Raw genomic sequence first — 22,665 nt, forward strand, 5'->3', positions numbered from 1 at the left:
ATCCCACTTAAGTGGGTTCTCCAGAGGTTTGGAAATGAGGCCACGAGGGAAAGAAGGCACCAAAGGAGCAATGAAGGCATTGCGGGTCCTGAAAATGCACTAGAAAGAAAAGAAAGAAATGGGCATTTTTCCTGAGCCTTATGGAGATACCAGTCCCTTGAGAGAAGGATGTTCACCTTCGATTCATAGACAGGATTCGACTTCTCATTTCAGTTCTTCTTGGGGAGTAGCTGCCCTGATCTTGGACTGCTTCTCCCTCATGAGTAGAGGAGTTGGGATTGTTTGGAGTTCAGTAAGAGCTGAAACTTCTTCACATCTAAATAAAGTCTCTGATTTCAGAGTCAGAAGGGATCTCAGTGGAAAGGAACATCAGCTGTTTCCAAGGTGAAGTAGCATTATCAAGAGCATAAAACTGCAGCAGCAAAGACATCGTTGCATCTTCCACATGACTCAGAGTTTGACCACCAATGAGAGGTCAGGGAAGGGGACCTGGAAGGTGGGACACCTGCACTTGCGCTCTAATGCCACAGAAGACTCCCCTGTGGCATTGATAATGAGGACTCTCGGACATGATGGCTAGAAGGGGGTGAGCCCCTCTCTTTCTGATCCTCACTTAGCCCCTCTAAGATGAACAATATACCCAGAACTTGGACTAAGTCAAAGTATGTTGATGAAGAAATTGAAGAGGCTTTGAGGAATGGCAAAAGATCGCACGTAGACTGTCAAGTTCCCAGTCTCCATGCTGAAGAGATAAGAATGAAAAAACAGGAACAAGAAAATGTCTAAAGGCAGATCTAAGCATGCGTAGCAGATCTTTTCCCATCAGATCTCTCTCTCTCTTTCTCTCTGAACCCTCCAGCTCCAGCTCAGTTTGTTTTTCATTGGGTCTCTATGATTCGCCCACGGGTTCTGCCTGTGCACAGAACCTGTTTGGAATTCTCTAGCGCTTGCGGATACCTCGGCGGGAATTCTACCTCTGGGTCTAGGCCCTGGTCACACTGACCCCCTCCAGCTATTTTTGACCAGTACAGAGATAGCACATTTGTCTTCTGCACTCATTTAAGATCATGTTTTTTTTTTCCCCATTTCCTCTACATTTTATTTATTTTGTTCTGCTTATTTTCTCTTACTTTCATACATGTACATTTTGGCCATAGTATTACTGTCCTGATGCTTCTTAAGCCTTGGCTCTGTGGCCTTGAAAGTCCCTTCTGCAGGGTTGAGTTGGCAGACTTTAGCTCCCAGACAGACACAACCTTTGCCTTCTGTGACCCAGGAAAAGTCATGAAGGAGATTCCTGTAAGCACTGCCAGGTATTTACTGAACAGGCTCACCACCATTGCTCGTCCTGCCGCAGCTATTCTTTCAGAACAGAGTGCTGCGTACTTCAAGGCTATTACAGCTGCTCTGACTTTATCTCCTTCCAGACTTCCTACCGTGCTTCAGAAGTTGCTCTGGACTCCTCGCATTTGAGATCTCCCGCATTGCCGTAATCACTGGTGAAAAAAGGACAAAGAAGCAATCCTAAGTTCAATAAAAGGGCGTCTTGCTAAAACCAAAATATTCACTGGCTCTTCTTTCTTCAACGCGGTCGTCAGCTCCGCTTTTGTGGAAATGTCTTCAACCTCCATTCCTCCCCCAGAAGTATGGGGTGGCGGGGCCTCTATCACTGGAGGTTTTGAGGCAGAGGCCTTTCTTTCATCTGGGATGGTCAGAGGATTCCTGCCGTGGGCTTGAAGACCTCCAAGGCCCACCTCACCCCAACGATGCTATAAAAAGGAAGAGCTGGGATGGCTATGGACAGCAGAGCCGAACACCAGGACACGCTTTCTGTCAGTCTTCTGGGCATATTTAGGCTGGCCCATGTGCGTCTTCCTTCTGAGACTGAGTTGGCAAGAGCCTAGCATTGGGACATGCCGTGCCATGAGGAAGGGTATAATGCAGTTATTACAAGGAAGTGATTTTGATTATAATATAGTGTAGTTGCCCCTATATCCTGTCTGTGTGTCCTCAACAGGTTCCAATGGAAAATTCTTCTCTGTGTGATATAGATTGCAATTGTGTTGATTTTCCTCACTACAGGTAGTCCTCACTTAACAACCACAATTGGGACCAGAATTTCAGTTGCTAAGCAAAGGGGTCATTAAGCAAATCCGACCCAATTTAACGACCTTTTTTGCAGTGGTCATTAAGTGCGCCACCATAGTTAAGCAAACCACATGGTTGTTAAGCGAATCACGCAGTTCCCTATTGATTTCGCTTGCCAGAAGCCAGCCAGGAAGGTCGAAAATGGTGATTGTGTGACCACAGGGACACTGCGACGGTCGTAAGCACGAGCACCAGTTGTAAGTCGGTTTTTTCAGCACCATCATAAGTCAGAACCATCCCTAAACAAATGCTCATTAAGTGAGGACTACCTGTAGAGATCAAGAATGGACTCTATGAGCTTTCCAGAGAGTCGTGAGGTTGAGCTTTCAAGTTGTGGGGTGGGGGCTTTTGTTAAGCTTTGAAGAGAGAAAAATAAAAAGTGTGTCCGCTGCTGTGCCTTCATTCGTTAGCTCTATTAGAGTGATCCCATTGCTCTTGGGTTTGGGGGGCTCAGTTCTCTGGCTGTTTGTGCAGACTCCTGTGGCATTTCGTTCGCTGCTTATGGTCCGTTTCTCTGTTGACCTTGGATTGCTGAGTGGTCTTGCTGCTGCCCGTTCCTCACCCTCGGGGCGCAGGAGTGGCCACAAACAGACCCCGGGCAGGCCCGCCCCAAAGCCCTGCTTTTGCTGAGCATTTACGAAACCACTTGGGTGGAAGAAAGGCCAGGTACCAACATACTGCAGAAGTTCCTTCTCTTACGCGTTTTATTCATCATCCTAAAATAAATCATTTCATAATCTATTTCCCCGGATTCCCGCTTTTTTAATGTCCTCTATTATCCTGCCCTCCTCCCCCTTTTCTTTTCTTGCAGGATTTTATCCTGCAAGTGAGCCTTTGAAGGTGCTTGTGCAGCTGCTGTGTGGAAATGCCTCGCCGGCCTTTATGGCGGAAGGTGGAGTCACACCTTCCCTCCAATCCCTTGGGTGGTTTGGCTCCAGAGTTCTGGCAAAGTCACCTCCTGCCGCCTGCTCTTATCTGGAGTTCTCTCGGGTGCTCTAGAGAGAAACGTTTGAATTACCTTTGCAGTTCCTTCTGCAGTGGGGAGGACGATGGGCACGCGAGGTTTCAGAGGCAGGGAAGATATGGGGAATAAGGTGTTCTGGCTGATGTGGAGGGAGGGAGAGAAACAGGAAGAGGAAGAAGGGGCGAGCTTATCACCTTTTGGGCTGTCTTGTGGGGCACAGACTAGACAGGCCTTTCCTTCCAGCCCTGCCCTGTATGAATGGCCAGAAAAAATCCTGTTCTGACTGGGATGAGTAAGTCCAACGCATCCTTTTCTTTTTTTCCTCCAGGGAATCAGAAGCGATCATTCCTAGTGTCTTTTTCTTCCTGGTATTACTGTCTTACGAGCGCTACCACTCCAAACAGATCGTTGGAATTCCTAAAATTATTCAGCTGTGTGATGGGATAATGGCCAGTGGAAGGAAAGCGGTGACACACGGTAATGAGAGATCAGCAGTCATAAAATGGGACTCTCGGTGTAGCATGCCAAAAATTGTGGCAGCCCGCGTTCTCATATTTGAGAGTGAAGAAGACCTGACAAATGTCTTCTGTGTTGTGGTTCTGTTGCTTTTTACGCATTTTGCTTTATTTTGTATGCCTCCCAGAGTCATGATGTGAGAAGGGCAGCTATACAAACCTAAATACGTAAATAAATAATGTCCTGCAGTCTTCCTCGGACTGGCAGAGTCTTTGTCTCTCAGTAAACTAGAACGGGTGTGAATTCTTTATCCTAGGATGAATATCTACTGCGGGAAGTGATGCGTCTCACTCAGCAGGTGTGTCAGACTGGAAGAGGAGAGCCTTGTTAGTCTGTGGTGGCTAAAATCAGGCGGCATTTTTTCTGACAGCGGATCTTAGGAAAGGGCAGAAGCTAAGCTAAGCCTTCCTTCAGTCAACGCTATGAGCCACTGCAGGATACTTTGCAGTGCAGAAATCAGGGTCTGTGTTCGACCTACAGAACTGGGCACTGATGTCCTTTGTGATGCCGGGGTGGGGGGGTGGGGGGAGAGCCTGTGGCTTTGATTCTAAATACCTAAGTCCAGATAATCGGGCTGAGAAGCTGAGAATTGTGGATATTACCTTTCTCATTTGAAATTGCATTATGCCCCAAATTCTTAAACTTTAACGTACAATTTTATTTATACTGTTATATGATTTTATAGCTTGTTGTTCTCTAATCAATTGTGACCCTTTTGTTTTGTTTTGCTGGTCAGTGACTGAAATAAAATGACTGACTGACAAATTTGAAATTGTTAATTTTATTACAGATCAAACATAGGTTTCATTTTTATGTAATTATTTGTATATTAGGTTCAAAAGAAAAGCCTGTTGTAGTAATGTAGATTTCCTTTCTGAATTACTTCTATAAAAATAGTTATAGAAATTGGACACAACATAAATGGATATATTGTTAATTATTCCTGCTGAACTCCTAAACTTCTGCAGCCCTCCTAAACTAGGAGGGATCTTCAGTCAGAACTTTTGAAAGTATAGTATTTCGAACATCATGGCAGCATTTATTTATTTATTTATTTACTTACTTACTTACTTACTTCTTTGTATTTCAAATTTCATCTCTACCTATCTCACTCAAGAGCAACTCTGGGCAGTTTACAATAAAACTAAAATGACTATAGATTAAAATACAATAAAAACAGAATTCTTCATAAAAATATAAATATAAAATATAAAATCCAAGATGACGATATCAAAAGTTCTTAATTTAAGTACATGTAATTCATCAGGGCCTCTTCAAGGCACTAACCATCCCCACGATTGACTATCTCCCCTCCTGCCCCAAGTGAGATGGCAGAGCCAAGTCTTCACTCCCTTCACCTCTGGGGGCAATGTATTCCACGTGGCAGGGGCCATGGCAGAGAAGGCTCCCTTCCTGGGCCCTGCCAGTCGACAATCTCTCATGGACGGGGTCTGTAACATGCCCTCTCTGCCTGCCGGGTGGGATGGGTCAATGTAATGGGGGTGAGGCGGTCCCTCAGGTAGCCTGGACCCATGCCATGTAGGGCTTTAAAGGTGATAACCAACTCCTTAAATTGGACCTGGAAGCAAACTGGCACCCAATGCAGCTCGTGCAGCAAAGGTGTTACATGCGCCATCTTTGGGGCTCCTAAAATTGCTTGTGCGGCCGCATTCTGAACCAGCTGTAGCTTCCGGATGCTCTTCAAGGGTAGCCCCATGTAGAGCACATTGCAATAGTCTATACAGGAGATGACTAGGGGGTGAGTGATTGACCGGAAGGCTTCCCGGTTCAGGAAGGGGCATAACTGGCACACAACACAAAGCTGCACAAAGGCCCTTCTGGCCACTGCTGCCACCTGCTCTTTGATCAGGAGTCGTGAGTCCAGAAGGACCCCCAGATTCCGCACCAGGCCTGTCTGGGGCAGTGCAACCCCATCCAGAACCAAAGACGGTAATGTCCAGGATACCAAAGAGCCCCCAACCCATTATGATGAAGGCTGACTAGCAGATTAAATGAATTAGGAAGTGATTTGGCTGCCAGTGCAAAACATGGTTTTGCATGGTTAGGGCTTGCTTCATTCAAGGAACGTTCTTGGGGTGTCATTAAGAGGCGGCATTTGCGATAAGAAATCCTCTTTGGCTTATCCAAAGTGAGCGGTACACGTCCTCAACGTTCAGAATCACCTGAGGGAATTCAATAAGTTTTGGGCACAGAGGATCTCTGGATGAGGGGGGATAGCTTGTGATTTCAGTACTAATGACCCTCTGTTTTCCTTTAGCAATCCCGGCTCTGCAGCCCATTGTTCATGATCTCTTTATATTAAGAGGAGCTAATAAAGCCGATGCTGGTAAAGAACTGGAAACCCAAAAAGAAGTTGTGGTCTCAATGTTGTTGAGGCTTATCCAGTATCATCAGGTAAACCCTGGTAACTTGTTCGTATCCAGAGGAGTTCATAACTAAGCATGGCTGTTTCTACTGTGTGCAAAACACGTTGGGTCTCCATACCCAAGAGATTGTGGCTTACCTCGGACCCAACAGAAAGAGTTTCCGCTGTTTGAACATACCACTTCCTTATGCCGCCTCTTTGCTGCACAGACCCTGATCTGCTTTGTGTAAAGCTCGGGTAATGCCCCAGGACTGAGTACGGTGCTTAATAAACCTAAACTCAACGCCTGAAGCCGTACAGGTGCTCCCGTCTTCCTACACTAATCACAGCAGAGCTTAGTGCAGATCTCTTAAAAACCAGGGGTGTCTGACCTTCCAGGAAGGCAGGAAACCGCACAGAGCCACTGCAAGTGGGGAAAGTGATCTTCTCTGTGGGCCGGAGCATTGCTTTGGTGCTGCGTGTGCTGGGCTCCTGTGTGGGGCTTCCAAGCCAAACACCCCATTTGACCCCCCGCTGGGCCAGCACATGGGGCCCAGCAACACATCCCTGGCCAAGCAGGAGGGCAGGCTGTGTCCCAGGGCGGAGGGAGATTGGGGGTTCATTGTAGGCCTACCTGCTTAGTGGAGGACTGAAAGGAGTTGGGGTCTTGGGGATTGCGCTCCCGCCTCCAGATGGGCCGTGCCTAGGTGACGGGAGGCAGCTTCCCACCGGATGTAGGAAGGGAGCAGCTCCCAGCTCTCCTGTTGCCCATTAGCAAGACCCAGCAAGGTGACCTTCTCTCCAGGAAAGCCCCTTGCTCAGCTAGGTCAGGATCCAGGCGTGGATGATGCGGTCAGATGGCCCAACGCCATTTTGCTTGGTGACTGAGCAGGGCACATGCTGCCACCCCTAGCTTGGCACAAGGGAGCTGCAGCACGGCGGGTCTTTTCTCCATCGTTGGCATCTGAGGGGCCTGGGCTGCTTCAGCTGCTGGAGGGCTTGGCCTCGCTGGAGAGGCTGCTGCTCCTCCACAGCAGGGCCGGCTGCCGCTCGATGCCGAAAGAAGCACTCAGGCGATCCCTGATGTCAGCAGAGCTTGGGGTGCTGCTAGTTCTTCTTTGTGGGCAGCATAAAAGGACAGGAAACAAACCAGCTGCACCTTTGGAAAAGCCCCAAAGCCACACACCGAGTGCTGTTTCTCCGCTGCGCAATGTATGTTCTTCTGTTTCATGCTGCAGTTTTCCATTCTTGATGCTCATTAGCTGCAGCTGAGAAAGGGATACCTAACATGATTTGATAGAAATTTTATACTGGGGAGGAGAAAGAAGAGTATTAAGATGCAAGGCGGACTTGGGAAAACTACTTTTATTTAGCGAAACTGGAGTGTTCTGTGGTTCCTCTCTGTCTACAGGTGCTGGAGATGTTCATCCTTGTATTGCAACAGTGTCACCGAGAGAACGAAGAGAAGTGGAAGAGATTGTCTCGACAGGTAGCAGACATCATCCTCCCGATGCTGGCCAAGCAACAGGTTAGGACTTACTTCTTATCGCAGATGGCCACCGATGAAGGCATTGTGTCTGTTCAGAGCAAAACCCCTTGTCCTTTCCGTTCTGCCCCTTATAAATCTGTGCCTGCTTACTGGGGCTGCGGGGTGGCCGAGGCTTCTCTGGACGCCCGCCTGACCTCAGCCCCTGCGCTGGGCTGGCCAGCGCAGGGAGAAACGGCCTTGGCGCTTTCCAACAGATGAGAAGAGCGCCGTTTTGTTTCAGGGGCTTGTTCTGCCACATACTTCGCACGCACGGCCAAAGTAGTGTTGAATTTTCACAGCCCCAAAGTCATAATTAAATATTTCAAAGCTAATTTGGTTAACACATGTGTCGGGAAATAAGCAGGACTAACAAATCTATTTAAAGCCAGAAAATTCCCCCAGTGACCATTTTGTGTCTTGGAGAAGGGGGCTTTGGTATCACCTCTGGAACTTCACTTGCATTTGCCCATAAAATTCAGCAACATATTTTTTGGAAATAATCTCTAGTAATCAAAAAGAGTAAGAGCTGGGCAAGTGCAAAATATATGGAAGGTTTTTAAGTATTTCAGACAATGGATGGGCTTTATGTATAATTAAACTTCAGAAATGCTTGGGAATTCCGCTCCTGGCCTTTTAAATTGCACACTTTTTTCCAAATGTCAAAATGATGACAACAGTATTGAATTTGGTCATTTATTTACTGTCAGTCATTTGGATAATTTATGTTTAATCTTAAGAAAAAATATTGACTAATTGTAGCAAAGGTACATCTGAGAGCCGGCTTGTTCCATCTGCAGTGGTTTTCCTGTCCTTCCACCGGGCTTTTTGGAGCATGCCATGGCCATTTCTGGAGGAAAAGTACTTTGTTAGCAAAGTAATTGATTCAGAATGAATTCCTGTCTTTCCTGCTCTTTGGTTGTGGATTGTTTGCGTGCCAACAGTTACGCACCTGTCCACTCCAAAATAGGTGGCTCCCCAAGATCACATGCAAGCAGCCTTCCGGAACAACCCCCACCCCCGTCCCCTCGCAGGGAAGCAAACGCTCCAGGAGGAAGGGGCTTTCCGAGCCCGATCCAGGGGAGCTGCCAGTCGAGAGCCGTGGCATCGGTCTTCCCAGGGCGTTGCCCCCCTCCTGACAGTCATGTAAGGTGCCTGGGAGATCCTCATCCCCATCCTGTTTCATTTTTAATATCAGCTCTCTGCCTTTCCTTTCTAAGTTTGTTGAAAGGACATTATACTTAAAAAACCCACCTCTTCTGAGCTCCAGAGCTGCTCCCGGAAGGCTCGCCATCTTCATCCCCCAAACAGCCCTTGTTCTGCCAGCCCCGTTCCTGTCCCCCTCCCCAGGAGCTTTGAGCAAGTTATCTCAGGATCCGTGTGAGCGCCTTGATGCGTGGGCAGGCCAGGAGTCCTAAATGCAGCTTCAGAACTTGCGTCCTGGGACTGGGGACGTGTCCAGGCAGTGACTCCTGGTGACCGCTTGGAAATGGGTTGCTGCTGCCACCACCGCGGAGGTTCCTCTACTTCCCGACTCAGCCTCTAGTCCTGGGATGGCCTGGGGTGCCTCCAGGGCCAGCCCTGCTCATCTTTTCAAGATCCACCCGCGTTGGCTTTGGGCTGCCCTTCAGCTGGAGACAGGCTGATTCTGAGATGCTGAGTGTCAGTCTTATCATGCACTAGGGTTGTAGTGGTGCACGGGTTCAGTTGCCTTTCGTGTTAGGTCAGATTCAAGAAAGTCATCCAAAATTCTACATAGACATTTGAAATACTGCTGGAAGACTGAGCGGATACCCAGATTAAAGTGCTTTGTTGCTGTGAACTTTAATGCTGTGCTGTGATTGTGATAGCCAGGCGAGAAATAGTTTCTGCAGTTTTAAACAACTCCTTTTCACAGCTCTTTCATTTCATTGTGCCGATTATAGCCATTGGTGGTTCTGATATGTTTGTTTGTTTGTTTTTAAATAGATGCAAATAGATTCCCATGAAGCTTTGGGGATATTGAACACTTTGTTTGAGATCCTGGCACCTTCTGCCCTGCGTCCAGTGGACATGCTCTTGAGAAGCATGTTTGTGACTCCCAGCACAATGGTAAGGGTACGCATCCGTCCCAGAACCCGCTTAGAGAGGAGGAAGAGGGGGTGCTGCCATCTGTCAGGGCTGCTCCCTTGGAGCGAAGCATCCAGCTGCCCCCTTTTCTGTCCTGGGGTTGGGGCTTGGGGGGTTGGGTGAGCAGCTGGGTCCCCCCTCGGCCCTGGAAGCTCCCTCTGGGCCAGCCCCTCCCTTCCAGCTCGCCCTACCTTGCAGAGGTGTTGTGGTGAGGAAGTCGGAGGAGGAGGGAGCGCTAGGTACGGCACCTTCAGCTCCTGTGTCGAAGGCGGGGTATGAATCCAGTCAATCAACAGCTGGCTGTTTGCTTAGCAGCAAGTGTCCCTCTCTGGCAGGCTCCCTCTGCTGCGCTCTAGAAATGTGTTCCCTTCATATCCATAAGCAGCCAAGGAACCGCTATGTATCTGTTTTGTTACTCATTCAAATATATGCTGTGCCAGAGAAGCTACCTTCTTTTTGGCAAATGAACAAGTCTGAAGGTACCATTTGAAGCTTGGGAAGGGAGGGAGGGAGGGAGGGAGGGAGGGAGGGAGGGAGGGAGGGAGGGAGGGAGGAAGGAAGGAAGGAAGGAAGGAAGGAAGGAAGGAAGGAAGGAAGGAAGGAAGGAAGGAGGGGCATATGTTATTTAAATAATCAATATTTTGTGTATTTCTCCCCCTCCCCGCCCTTTTCAACAGGCTTCAGTGAGCACCGTTCAGTTATGGGTATCTGGTGTTCTTGCTATTCTGCGGGTCTTGATTTCCCAGTCAACTGAAGATATAGTTCTTTCTCGTATTCAAGAGCTGTCCTTTTCACCATACTTAATATCTTGTCAAATAATTAATTGGCTGCGAAATGGGGAAAATAGAGTTCCTACAACTCAGGAGATCCCCACGGAAGAGCAAGACCAATTTCTGCCTGAAGAGACGTTTTCCAGGTATATGTTGCAATAAGCTGCTGCTGTTGTTTAAAAAATCGTTTTTTGCCTTTTCTGCACTTAGCTCCTGGCCTCTAAAAATCTCTCTTTAGGTTCCTAATGCAATTAGTGGGAATCCTGCTGGAAGATATTACTAGTAAGCAGCTGAATGTGGAAATGAGCGAACAGCAACACACGTTCTACTGCCAAGAACTGGGCACCCTGCTTATGTGCCTAATTCACACCTTCAAATCAGGTACTTCTTGCCTTGTGTCCTTCTTGCCCCCTTCACAACTTTACCTGAATGTGGGAACGCTCAAGCTGGCTCAGACCTGCGCACGTGGTCTCCATGCTGCCCGTCCCTGGGCAGAGCAGGCGTATCCTGCCCTGTTAGTTGACTGGCATGGAAGTTCCACCGAATAGAGAGACCTTGTCTAGAAAGGTAAGGAGGGCCCAGCAGGGCTCCCAAGGAGGCAGGATGGGGGCACAAAAGGATGTAGGCAGCAAGGTCAGCAGTCATGGACTTGTTTCCTGTTTCAGTTGAATACGCATGTGAAGGGGGGTCACGTCAATATCTGATGTCCTTAGGCCAGGGAAGAAATAAGGGGGATGTATAGTGTTGAAAGCTGATGATTCTGCAGCTACCCTCTCATCTGTCCCAGCATGCCAACCGTGACTTTTGGAAGGAGGTACGCCACAGTTCCACTTATAAAGGTACCCAGCCATCGGTACTGCAGCAATTTTGGTTCTGAGCTTCCCCAGTATTATGCTAGGCGTACCTCTCTGCCTCCAAGAACTTCATAAAGGCTTGGAGATTGTCTTCCAGAAACTGTGGACTTGGTCCCTGATTGTACTGTGCCATGAGTTAGCAAAGCAATGTTGCCCAAATCCTACTAGAGGATATTACTCCAGAGTGGTGGCAGGTTTCCTTTAATAGGGTTGCGTTGAATAGCGATATGGTCACAACCCTCTCCTTTTGGTCAGCTTTATGGGTAGGATGTTAGTGCTCAGCGGGATACAGTTTTCAGGAAGCAGGGTATGAGGACCTACCTGCCTCCCGATATAGGGCTGCTTGTTTGCTCCTTAGTGTGAAGATCACAATGAAGAACTGGTTCCCTGCCTGTAACTGGTTCTGTGAGTGGTCAACTATAAATTTGCACTGCCCATTTGCCTTTCCCACTTGGAGGTCTTGAGGCATGCCTCACTCCAAGAGCTGCAGGATCTGGAGGCTGTATCCTGCAGGAGCTACACATGGGGCAAGGGCCCCAAGCAAGGAAGGGTATGGTATGTTCTGGACAGAGCCTTGTGCAGACCCAGAATATATGAGTGTGAATTCACACTGAGAGCCACTTGAAGAATCTCAGCCCCAGGTAAAGAGCCATCTTCTTCTGGGAAAAGAATCGATCCTCCTTTTACTATACCCCAGAGGAAGAGTTAAACAATGGAAAGAGAAGGCCCCTTTGGGTGGCCTTCTGCAGAAAGGAAAGGACTGGAGTGGAACATTGGTGGAAATTTCATTTCAGAAAATAGCATTCAGTGATACTTGTACAAACAAAAAGAGGAGAGGACTGTAATATTTTGGTGGCACACCAACCCATGCAGTTGGATCTCATTTATATATAGTAATATTTTTAGTTGTTTCTATATTTCAGGAATGTTCCGAAGAATCACAGCTGCAGCTACCAAGCTTCTTACAGGAAATGGGCCACATAATCTTCATTTCTATACCCTTGAAAGATTAAATGGTCTTGTTAAGTCCATGATAGCCACACATCCTTCTCTGGTACTCCTCTGGTGTCAAATCTTGCTACTCGTTAATTACACCAATTCCTGCTGGTGGTCCGAAGTTCATCAGACTCCCAAGTAAGGCTGCTTTTAAGGTCTTCGGGTATTTTTCTTGGTCCAGTGTGAATGCTTCCTCAAGCCTTGTTTTCAAATGCTGCCCCTTGCTTTACAAATCTTACTTCTCGGGTGAATGTTCATTATATATAGATTTCAAAAACTAAGACTTTCCCTAGTTAAACTTGCTTCTGATTCTGATTTTAGCAGCCAACGCAAGATGTCTTGTTTTCCTGCTAACTTGCTGGCAGTTCATCTTCCTTCTGAAGAAGTGGATCATCTGTAATGTCTAATTGTAAGGAACTGCAAGGTTCCTTAGGGTTCCTTACAATTACACCCTAATGCCAACGAAAATAGTCCTGGGTAGCTTGCTTGCTAGAGTTGGGTGGGACATTTTGGCCATGGAGTCCACCCTCCTTTTCAGTGCAGGAATCCAAATGAAACATCCCTGAACTTTGGCTGTCTGATCTTTGCTTGAATTCAAGGGAATCCAACTTCTTATAACTTAGTCCATTCTTATGTGTCCTGTACCCTGGAATGATCAAGAACAGTCTTCTTCCATGTGACATCATTTTGGTTATGGGACAAGTGCTATTGCTTTCCCTCTCAGTCTTCCTTTTCTTATACTAGGCATCTCTGGCCTATCTTTGCCATTTACTGTTCTGAGGTTTTGCTTAAGACTACTTTCTGGATAGTCACAAATGATATTTTCTGCTGCCCTTCAAAACTACCTTAGTAAGTTTAGAGAGGAGGGCTGAAAATAATATAATGCAATTGCATAGAGGGCATACAAAGCTCTTTACTAAGCAACAAGAAATTGATTGCTCAAGGGTAGCATTGGGAGTACCTGGTTCAAATATAATGCATTTGAAAAAGATCTTGGAATTGTAGATCCTGGTCAGTCATATACGAATCAGCAGTGTAACATGGCTATTCAAAACACACAAGAGCAGGTGTCAGACTCCACGATCAAATGATTGATGAATTGTCTGATCGTGTTCATCTGCCATGATGAGTCAACGTGTGTCAAGAACCAATGGGGAGGGGGAACACCAAGGAGCATGAAAGTACGTTGTTAGGACTAATAGGGAGAGTCAAGGTCGTATTATCAGAGACATCTGTGCCTGGCATGCATGGCAGTTGGAATTAGGTGGGAAGAGTAGTAAGGTGGTGGGGGGTTGCTAACTTTTAATTAAGTAGTTTGGGTGGGAATGTTCAATTGCAGCTTTTCTCTTGATCTATACACATTCTCAATAAATCTGAATTCTGCATATTTTAATTGTGTATGAGTCAGGTTGTTATTGGGATTCAAAGTGTCAGTTCCTTACATAAAGCTGCAATTGTACCAAATTTAACTTTACCGGGAGAAGCTGTCTTCTCTGAGGAAAGTTAAGCTTCACCTTTCCACAGTTCCTTCCGGACGGAATGGAGGGTTCTGATCAAACCAAGTCAGAGATAGTGGCGAAGGGAGAAGAAGCCCCAGGAACTGCTGTGGGGACTTCGATGGCCACGAGAGGTCAAAGGGAGAAAGCCCAAGGAGGAAAGGAGAAGGGAGCCAAGCCTAAGGTAAAGAAACAGGCGAGTCACCCCCACTTCTCTGGGATCCAATGACCAGTTGGAGAAAGAGCTCCTTTGGAAGCCCAAACCCGGCTGGACGTTTGGAGTGGGCGACAGGATGGAGAGAACTCTGGTGAGATGGTGCTCCTCTCAGCAGGAAGCCAGGAGCCAGGAGCTGATGATTGATTGACGCTTGTCCCAGTTGAAGCGAGAGATGCAAGGGGTGGTAGACACGGTGGCTGGCATGAAGGAGACCATAGAAGGGTTGATCAGTCACCTATCCCGAAGGTCAGACGCCCTGGAGAGTGCCGTGTCAGTGTCAGGAGGTGACTCAGGAGCATCGGATCAGGCACAATTGAGCGATGAGGAAACTACAGGCGCAGGGCTGACAAGAGACCAACCAGCTGGGAGACGAGTTCTAATTCAGCCTGCCCCAATATGAGTTAGAATAGCTGAAAGCCTGAAACAGTTCCGCGACTTAAAGGTGAAGTTCGGAGGGGACCCCAATGAACTGGCCTGCTTCTTGACTCATGTGAGTGGATTTATGGATGAATCTGGGGACACTTTTCCCACTGATGAAGCCAAGGTGAGATATTTGTCAACTTACCTGGTGGCAGAAGCTTCCAAATGGATGGTAGCTTGGTGTGAAGCTAGGGCTCTGGAGCTCTGGAATTTTGACAAATTCATGGCTGCCCTGAGGGATTGTTTCAAAGACCCACTGGCCAAGATGAAAGCCAAAACTAGTCTGTAGTACATCAGGCAGGGGAACTGATCTGTAACCGAATACGCCATGGAATTCAAAAGCCTGGCAGGAAACTTGACTGACTGGCTGGAGTCGCTCAAAGTGGAGTTTTTCCAGATGGAACTACAACCCAGCATTCTGGATAGGTACATGGTGAGGGGTGATCCAGACACCCTGAAGGAGTGGATTTGTTTAGCAGGCATGGTGGAATACCAAAAAATCTGCCTGAAAAAGCAGTGCCAACTGCAACCAACTATTAAGAAGCCAACCTCGCAAGGGAGCACAGGAGCAAAGTCCTCAGCATGGCTGTCTTGGGATGAGGAGAAAGATCGTTGCCTAAGAGAAGGATTATGTTTCAAATGCGGCAAAGGAAGCCATCGGGCAACAGACTGCCTACGCAGCACCATGGCCCTGTAATGGTTGCCTATTCTAAAACACCATCAGACTCATGAGTAGGAATTCAAAGATATCTGATTTATTGAAGAATAGTATGCAGGCTCACAGAGAAAGCTGAGAATGATGAAAGCGCGCCAAATTCAAACTAAAAACCCTCGGTGCAAATGAAATCCCTCCCCCCCATAGAGTCTTCTCAAGTTCACAATCCCAGGTTCTCCTAACGGCTTCTGATGATCTGCGGGAAAAGGCCTTGAACAGAGAAAATAACCCAAACACATTCCATTGTCCTGATTTCACATACAGAGCTTGGTACAAGGTTTCACAGCAGCTCCCTCCCAAACAGAAATGTGCGTCAGCGCCATGGCATGTGAAACGTTACGATGTATAAACTACATTGAATCAGTGAACATGACATACTGCCCCCCCCAAACAACAAAGAATACATTAAGCAGCAGGCTTCAAAGGATAAGCAAGGTGGAAACAACTAAATCAGGAGCGTTTAACATGGTGGGCAGACACCCATTCAGGATGAGGAAAGTGTTTCCATTGGACTAGATACTGTAGGGTGCCTCGAAGCTTGCGAGAATCAACGATGTCCTTGACCTCAAAGTGTTGTTGGCCGTCAATCATAATTGGAGCAGGAGGAGGAGGTTGAGGGTGCCAATGCGGTGAGTGGTGCACAGGCTTAAGCAAGCTGCAATGGAAAACAGGGTGCAAGCGTTTCAAATTGTGAGGCAGGTCCAATTTAACAGTAACTGGATTGACAAGATGAACAATAGGAAAAGGACCAATGAATTTGGGAGCATGTTTTTTAGAGGGTTGAGGTGATTTGATAAATTTAGTAGATAGATACACCTGATCCCCAACTTTGAAGTTGTGTTGTAAAGAACGATGCTTATCAGCTTGAGACTTGTAAGCAGCCTGGGCATCAGCCAAAGCTTGTTGAATTACTGGCCAGGAATCAGACAGTTTAACAGCCCAGTCGGAGGCAGAACACGTTTGGGAAGGGGGCTGTGGAAGTTCAGGGATGGGAACAAAGTCATGACCAGAAACCACGCGAAAAGGGGTTTGTCCGATACTTTGATGCACAGCATTGTTGTAAGCAACTTCAGCAAAAAGTAACTCCACCAAATCGTCCTGATGGTAGTTAATGTATGCTCTAAGAAACTGTTCAAGAGTGGAATTTAAAATCTCAGATCTGTCAGCCTGTGGATGGGTCGATGTGGACAGTGCTTGTTTAGTGCCAATCAATTTTTAAAATTATTTCCAAAATGGTGAAGTAAACTGTGTGCTGCGGTCAGAGATTAAACGGGAGGGGCTACCGTGGAGGCGGTAGATGTGGAGAAATAGGTGCACTAATTCTGGGGCCGACGGGATGGATGCACATGGAATGAAATGAGCTTGTTTAGAGAAAAAATCTTTTACAACCCAGTGACAGTTTTCTTCTGACTGGGAGGTAGGTCCACAATGAAATCCATAGAAATCTCGTCCCAGGGGCGAGATGGGCTGGCCACTGGCTGTAAAAGCCCCTGTGGTTTCTCCCCTTTTCGTTTTGACATGGCACAAACAGGACAGGAAGCAACATAGTCTTTTACATCACATCTTAAGGTTGGCCACCAAAATTGACGGCGAACCAAATGCAAGGTTTTGACAAAACCAAAGTGTCCAGCAAGTTTATCATCATGGGAATGCTGCAAAACATCAGCTCTTAAAGTTTCAGGCACATAAAGGCGGTGTTCCACCCACGCCAGACTGTTTTCAAAAGAAACGTCTCTATTAGCTAGCAACCAAGTGTCAGATTTCAGTGCCTGGAGTCCTTCTGTAACTGACAAGGAACTTGCACTTTCCACTTCCCAGACTGGGCTGGGGGCAGGGTTGCTTGTGCAGGGTCTGGCTCCGAGTGACAGCAACCAAGCCCAGTTGTGGTTCAGTGAGAACAGTCCCAACCACATCTGCCACCTGGTCCAGGTCCTGAGGTAACCGTGACAAAGCATCAGCCAGAAAGTTTTTCTTTCCCGGAATAAATTTTAACTGGAAGTTAAAGTGACTGAAAAACAGCCCAGCAAATCTGTTTAGGGCTGAGACATCGTGGGGTGCGGAGGGCTTCCAAATTCCTGTGATCGGTCCAAACCTCGAAAGGGCATTTAGCGCTTTCAAGGAGATGGCACCAGGTTTCTAAAGCTGCTTTTACAGCAAACACCTCCTTTTCTCAAACATGCCAATGGTGTTCTGTTTCAGAAAATTTCCTGGATAAATAAGCGCAGGGTTTTAAGCGGTCTTCTGAATCCCTTTGTAACAAAATAGCCCCAATAGAGGAGTCAGAAGCATCAACTTGGACCACAAAGGGGCATTCAGGATCAGGATGCTGTAGAATAGGCTCAGCAGTGAAAAGGGTTTTTAATTTCTCAAATGCTGCCTGGCATTCAGGCGTCCAATTCAGCACTGCCCCAGGATTTTTTACTTTGCGTGTCTCCCCCAAGCCCTTGGTACGGAGTAAATCAGTGAGGGGCAGAGCAATCTCAACGAACCCCTGGATAAATTGCCGATCATAATTACTGAACCCTAGGAAACTTTGTAATTGCCTCCGGGTGCGGGGATGTTCCCAACTTAGAATTGCCTGAATTTTGGCAGGGTCCATTTCTATACCCCGGTCAGACACTCGATAGCCCAGATAGTCAAGTTGGGTTTTGTGAAACTCACATTTGGAAAGTTTGGCATAGAGTTTGGCATCTCTAAGTTCGCATAACACCTGTCTGAGGAGGCGTTTGTGTTCCTCCTCAGTTTCAGTGTAAATGAGAACATCATCTAAATAAACCAGGATGCCTTTAAACAAATGATCATGTAATACTTCATTAATCAATTGCATGAAGACTCCAGGCGCCCCTGCCAACCCAAAACGGAGGACTTTGTACTGAAACGATCCTAGTGGGCAATTAAAAGCAGTTTTCCACTCATCCCCAGCTTTCATGCGAATGCGGAAATAGGCTTCGCGAAGATCGAGCTTGGAGAAGATCTTGCCCTTGGACAAATGAGCTAAGATGTCCTTCATGAGGGGCAGAGGGTACCTGTTGACAACAGAGATGGAATTTAACCCACGATAGTCTGTACAGAGTCGAAGCGTGCCATCTTTCTTTTCCTGGAATAACACGAGCCCCAACTGGGGAATTAGCAGGTTCAATAAACCCCCTTGACAGATTTTTGTCAATGAAGTCCCGTAATGCCTCGAGCTCCTTCTGAATCATCGGATAAATTTTTGGCTTGGGCAATTGAGCATTGGGGACCAACTCTATTGCACAGTCAGTTTTCCAGTGGGGGGGTAACTGATCTGCTTCCATCTCCCCAAATACGTCTGCAAATTCTTGGTATTGAGCAGGCAAGCCTTCTAAATGTGGCAAGTCAGGGCGCGGTGTGGTGATCGCTGCCCTTCCAACCCCCGCTCTTGCAACTATCTCTGCTGTAGGAGCTTGGTAAAATCCATCTGTAAAAGTCACAGTTCTGTGCTTCCAGTTTATATAGGGGCATCGATAGGTCAACCATGGGATCCCCAGGATTACCAAGGGATTGCCAACAGGTGCTACAACGAATTTCAAAGTCTCACGGTGGATGCCCATTTGCATTGCCACAGTTCCAGTGAAATGGGTTGCCGCCCCCCCCCCCTGTTGTTGAACCATCCAACTGTGTGAAGATCAAAGGATGCTGGAGGGGGAAACTAGGCAGGTCCAAAGCAGCAACCAGATCAGGGTGAATTAAACACCTGGAACACCCAGAGTCAACTAAAGCCCATACCTCTGTAGTTTTTGTGCGGGAACCCAATTTCACTTTTACTGCTAAAGTGGGACAGTCAGCATTCACCATAGCATCTTCGCGCCCATCCTCTTCCACCTGCCCGCTGGCGCCCTTCATGGCAGGTGTCTGGCATTTCCTGCCGGCTCCTTAGAGTCAGCCTCTCCCAAGAAGTAAATTACTTCAGCGTCGGCTGTCCCTTTGGCTGCTGTCATTCACCGCGAGGGGGTGGTGATTTGGCCGGCGGCTTCCCCGCTTGATCTCTAGCCTTGGCTTTTGGGCAATCAGCTGCTCGATGGCCCTCCTTTCCACATCAGAGACACTGACCCCTCGTGTAGCGCTGATCTCTCTCATCCCATGCTCTGTAGCTCGGCTGGGCAGCAGTCGCAGCACTTCGGGGTCCTCTCATGGTGGCGGATGGTTTTTCAGATTTTCTAGTTTGCATGAAGGTCTGCTGAGCGTGCTCAGCCTTGCCTGCCAGACAGATCCAGTCGTACAATGATTCGGGGTCATCTCTACACAAAGCCCAACGCAGGACGTCCCGGTTGAGTCCCTCTTTAAAACGCTCTATTAGAGTGGACTCAGACCAGTCAGTGATTTTCCCAGCCAGAGCTTTAAACTCTAGGGCATAATCAGCTACTGACATTTGGCCCTGGGTGAGATCCTTCAGCGCCTTCTTAGCTCTTGCCTTGGCCAGAGGATCTTCAAAATGCAGCTTTAATGCCCAGATGAAATCATCGAAATAATCAAGTGCAGGGGAGTCAGCATCACTTAATTGAACATACCAGTCAGCCGCTTGACCCTTCAGCTTGGTGGCAATGGCAGTTATTTTAGCCTCTTCTGAAGGGAAGCACGCTCCAAACTGCCTCATATACCTTTTAGCATTAGTTAAAAAGAAATATAACTTTGTTGGATCCCCACCAAACTTGACAGAAAAGTCTCTCACTCTGCCTCCGGTTGGAGTGGAACCAGCAGTCACTTGAGTGGTCGGGCCCTGGGTTACAGTAGCTTTCCCTTCTCAGGGTGGGGATACTGATGGCCGGGCTCTGCGGGGTAGAGATTCATCTCAGAGCCGTCTCCAGCCCCGCTCTGCCGGCGGTCTGGATGGGGGATGGGTGCGGGAAGCTGGGATCTCCTCCGCGCCGCCCCTGCCCCTCCAGTGACAAAGACAGGTTTCTCAACATGTACTCCATCGATTCTATTTTGGCTTCCATCACTCTTAGTCTCTCGGGTTTGAGAGTCCCCTCTCCTTCGCATGCCCCGTTTCCTCTCAGTTGACACTGTAGTAGATTCTTTGTCTGTGGTTAGTGGGAACCGATACTTCCAGGGCGTCCCCAACGCCCCTGGTTGGGGTTCCCCCACTTCATCCAAGGTGATCAACTCTGTGAGCAATTCGCTGGGTGCCGGTTGCTTTGGCTCTTCCCCATTGTCAGATTCCTCTGAATCAGAATTGGAATTCGATTCATCCCTTGACAGGTCTGGGGATTCTAAAGGTTCTGGGGTGAGATTCAGTTCTCCACTCTTGACCGTCAACTTGGGCATCAAGCTAGCCGTCTCCTCGAGTCCCCCGTTCGTGGATTTTGACTCAGCCATCATTAACTATTTTCCCTCACAAGAGATTGATCTTGGTAGGAGCTAACGGTACAACTTTGGGATTCTCAGCTTTATGTAATGGTTGCCTATTCTAAAACACCAATAGACTCATGAGCAGGAATTGAAAGATATCTGATTTATTGAAGAATAGTATGCAGGATCACAGAGAAAGCTGAGAATGATAAAAGCGTGCCAAATTCAAACTGAAAACCCTCGGTGCAAATGAAATCCCTCCCCCCGTAGAGTCTTCTCAAGTCCACAATCCCAGGTGCTCCTAAAGGTTTCTGATGGTCTGTGGGAAAAGTCCTTGAACAGATAACATAACCCAAACACATTCCATTGTACTGATTTCACATACAGGGCTTGGTACCAGGTCTCACAGCAGCTCCCTCCCAAACAGAAACGCGTGTCAGCGCCATGGCATGTGAAACGTTACGATGTATAAACTACATTGAATCAGTGAACGTGACAGGCCCCTCCCCCAAAGCTGAAGCCCAAGCCCACCAAACATCTAGCCACCAAAAGCAAGGTGGCAGTGGCTGGTGAACATGTGCAGCTTGTTGTAGACCCTGACTCCCCAGATGTGGATTCTTGAGATGAACCCCAGTCACTGGCGGGAAACGAGCAAAGCCTGCCTTAAAGGGTGCTGACAGGCAGGCTGAGTGGAAAGGGCGCAAGGATTTGGTGGTGAGTGGAGATGGTCCCATGGTGATGGTGGGGGTGCAGATGCAGACTTTGGGTAGGGAGAAAAGAGCTGATCTAATTGCTCTATTGGACTCAGGGTGTGCTAAATGTTTAATTCACCCAGCAATAGTGAATGGCTTGGGGTTGAAAGTGCAGAGACTAAAAGAACCCATTGTATTTACCCAACTGGTTGGATCAGAAGCCATGGGGGGCCCAGTGACGTTCTGCACTGAGGAGGTGAGAATGAAAGTGGGCACCCACAAAGAAACTTTAAAATGTATAGTGGCTTCCATAGCCAATCATTCGCTGATTTTGGGACTGCCTTGGTTGAGGGCAAATAACCCTCAAGTGGACTGGGTGACTGAGCGAATACAATTTAAGGATGGAGTATATTCAGGTTCCCAGGGAGAAGGAGAGAGAAAAACGATCAAAATGCTGGCAGCAGTATCTGTTGAAGAGGGGATAACCAATACCTCTGAGGAGGATTTGATCCCCCAACATACTGGGATTTAAGGGAGGTGTTTGGGGAAGCAGAATGTGGTCAATTACCACCCCATTGTAGAACAGACTGTGCTATTGAAATTGAACTGGGGGCGAAGCTTCCCAAACCAAAACTGTATTCCATGTCGTTGAAGGAGCAGGAGGTGTTACGGGAGTTTATAGACAAAAACTTGTCTATAAACTCCCGTATAGACCAGAACAGCAGAAGCGTCTGAGCTAGCCAGCCACCGTGCTGGTGGAGGTCAGGAGGCCCTCCAGGGAGGGTCTGGGCACAGCCTCACCTTCCTGCGGAGGACTCCTCTTCAGAAGATGTGGCGCTTCAGAAACCCCGGGGCTGGCCCGGGCTAGTCTCATCCATGTGTGGAAGAGGGGGAGTGCTCTTCTCGGTGCTGTGGGTGCAGGGCACCTGCCAGGCCCAGAGGAGCTGGCGCCTGGGCTGTGCTGGTGCCATCAGCTAAGCGTAGGCAAGCCAGTCTTCCTCCCGCTCTGTTCCCGGCTGCCAGAACAGCCTCTTGCCAGCCGGCTGCTTTGTCCTGGCCGATCCTGCTCCCTACTTCTTCCTTAGTTCTCTGCGTGTGCTTCACTCCTTGGATTCTGTCTGTTCTTGCTAATGCCGATTTCTGGTACCACTGCTGCCGCCCAGGCAATTAAAGTCGCAGTACTGAAACCCACAAAAGGGACGCGGTGGCGCTGCGGGTTAAACCGCTGAGCTGCCGATCGGAAGGTCGGCAGTTCGAAACTGCGCGGCGGGGTGAGCTCCCGTTGCTCATCCCAGCTTCTGCTCACCTAGCAGTTCGAAAATATGCAAATGTGAGTAGATCAATAGGTACCGCTTCGGCGGGAAGGTAACAGCATTCCGTGTAGTCATGCCGGCCACATGACCTGGAAGTGTCTACGGACGCCGGCTCTAAGGCTTAGAAACGGAGATGAGCACCGCCCCCTAGAGTCGGACACGACTGGACTTTACGTCAAGGGAAACCTTTACCTTACTGAAACCCACAGCTAGGACGGCTTCAGTCCTACGTCGTGCTGCTTGCGCAAACCCCCT

General features: G+C 48.0%; 1 protein-coding gene across 2 annotated transcripts in view; it reads left to right on the plus strand.

Moving 5' to 3' along the window:
- Window positions 1-22,665, plus strand: part of HTT (huntingtin) — a 188,566-nt gene that overhangs the window by 78,732 nt on the left and 87,169 nt on the right. For both annotated transcript variants that reach the window (XM_063310834.1, XM_063310833.1), the window contains 7 exons: window positions 3,441-3,589; window positions 5,907-6,043; window positions 7,405-7,521; window positions 9,487-9,609; window positions 10,305-10,543; window positions 10,636-10,778; window positions 12,175-12,385. In XM_063310834.1, coding sequence (XP_063166904.1) covers window positions 3,441-3,589; window positions 5,907-6,043; window positions 7,405-7,521; window positions 9,487-9,609; window positions 10,305-10,543; window positions 10,636-10,778; window positions 12,175-12,385 — 1,119 coding nt within the window. The remainder of the gene's footprint in view (window positions 1-3,440; window positions 3,590-5,906; window positions 6,044-7,404; window positions 7,522-9,486; window positions 9,610-10,304; window positions 10,544-10,635; window positions 10,779-12,174; window positions 12,386-22,665) is intronic.

This window comes from Candoia aspera, chromosome 8 (assembly GCF_035149785.1).
Source record: "Candoia aspera isolate rCanAsp1 chromosome 8, rCanAsp1.hap2, whole genome shotgun sequence".
NCBI classification, from domain to species: Eukaryota; Metazoa; Chordata; class Lepidosauria; order Squamata; family Boidae; genus Candoia; species Candoia aspera.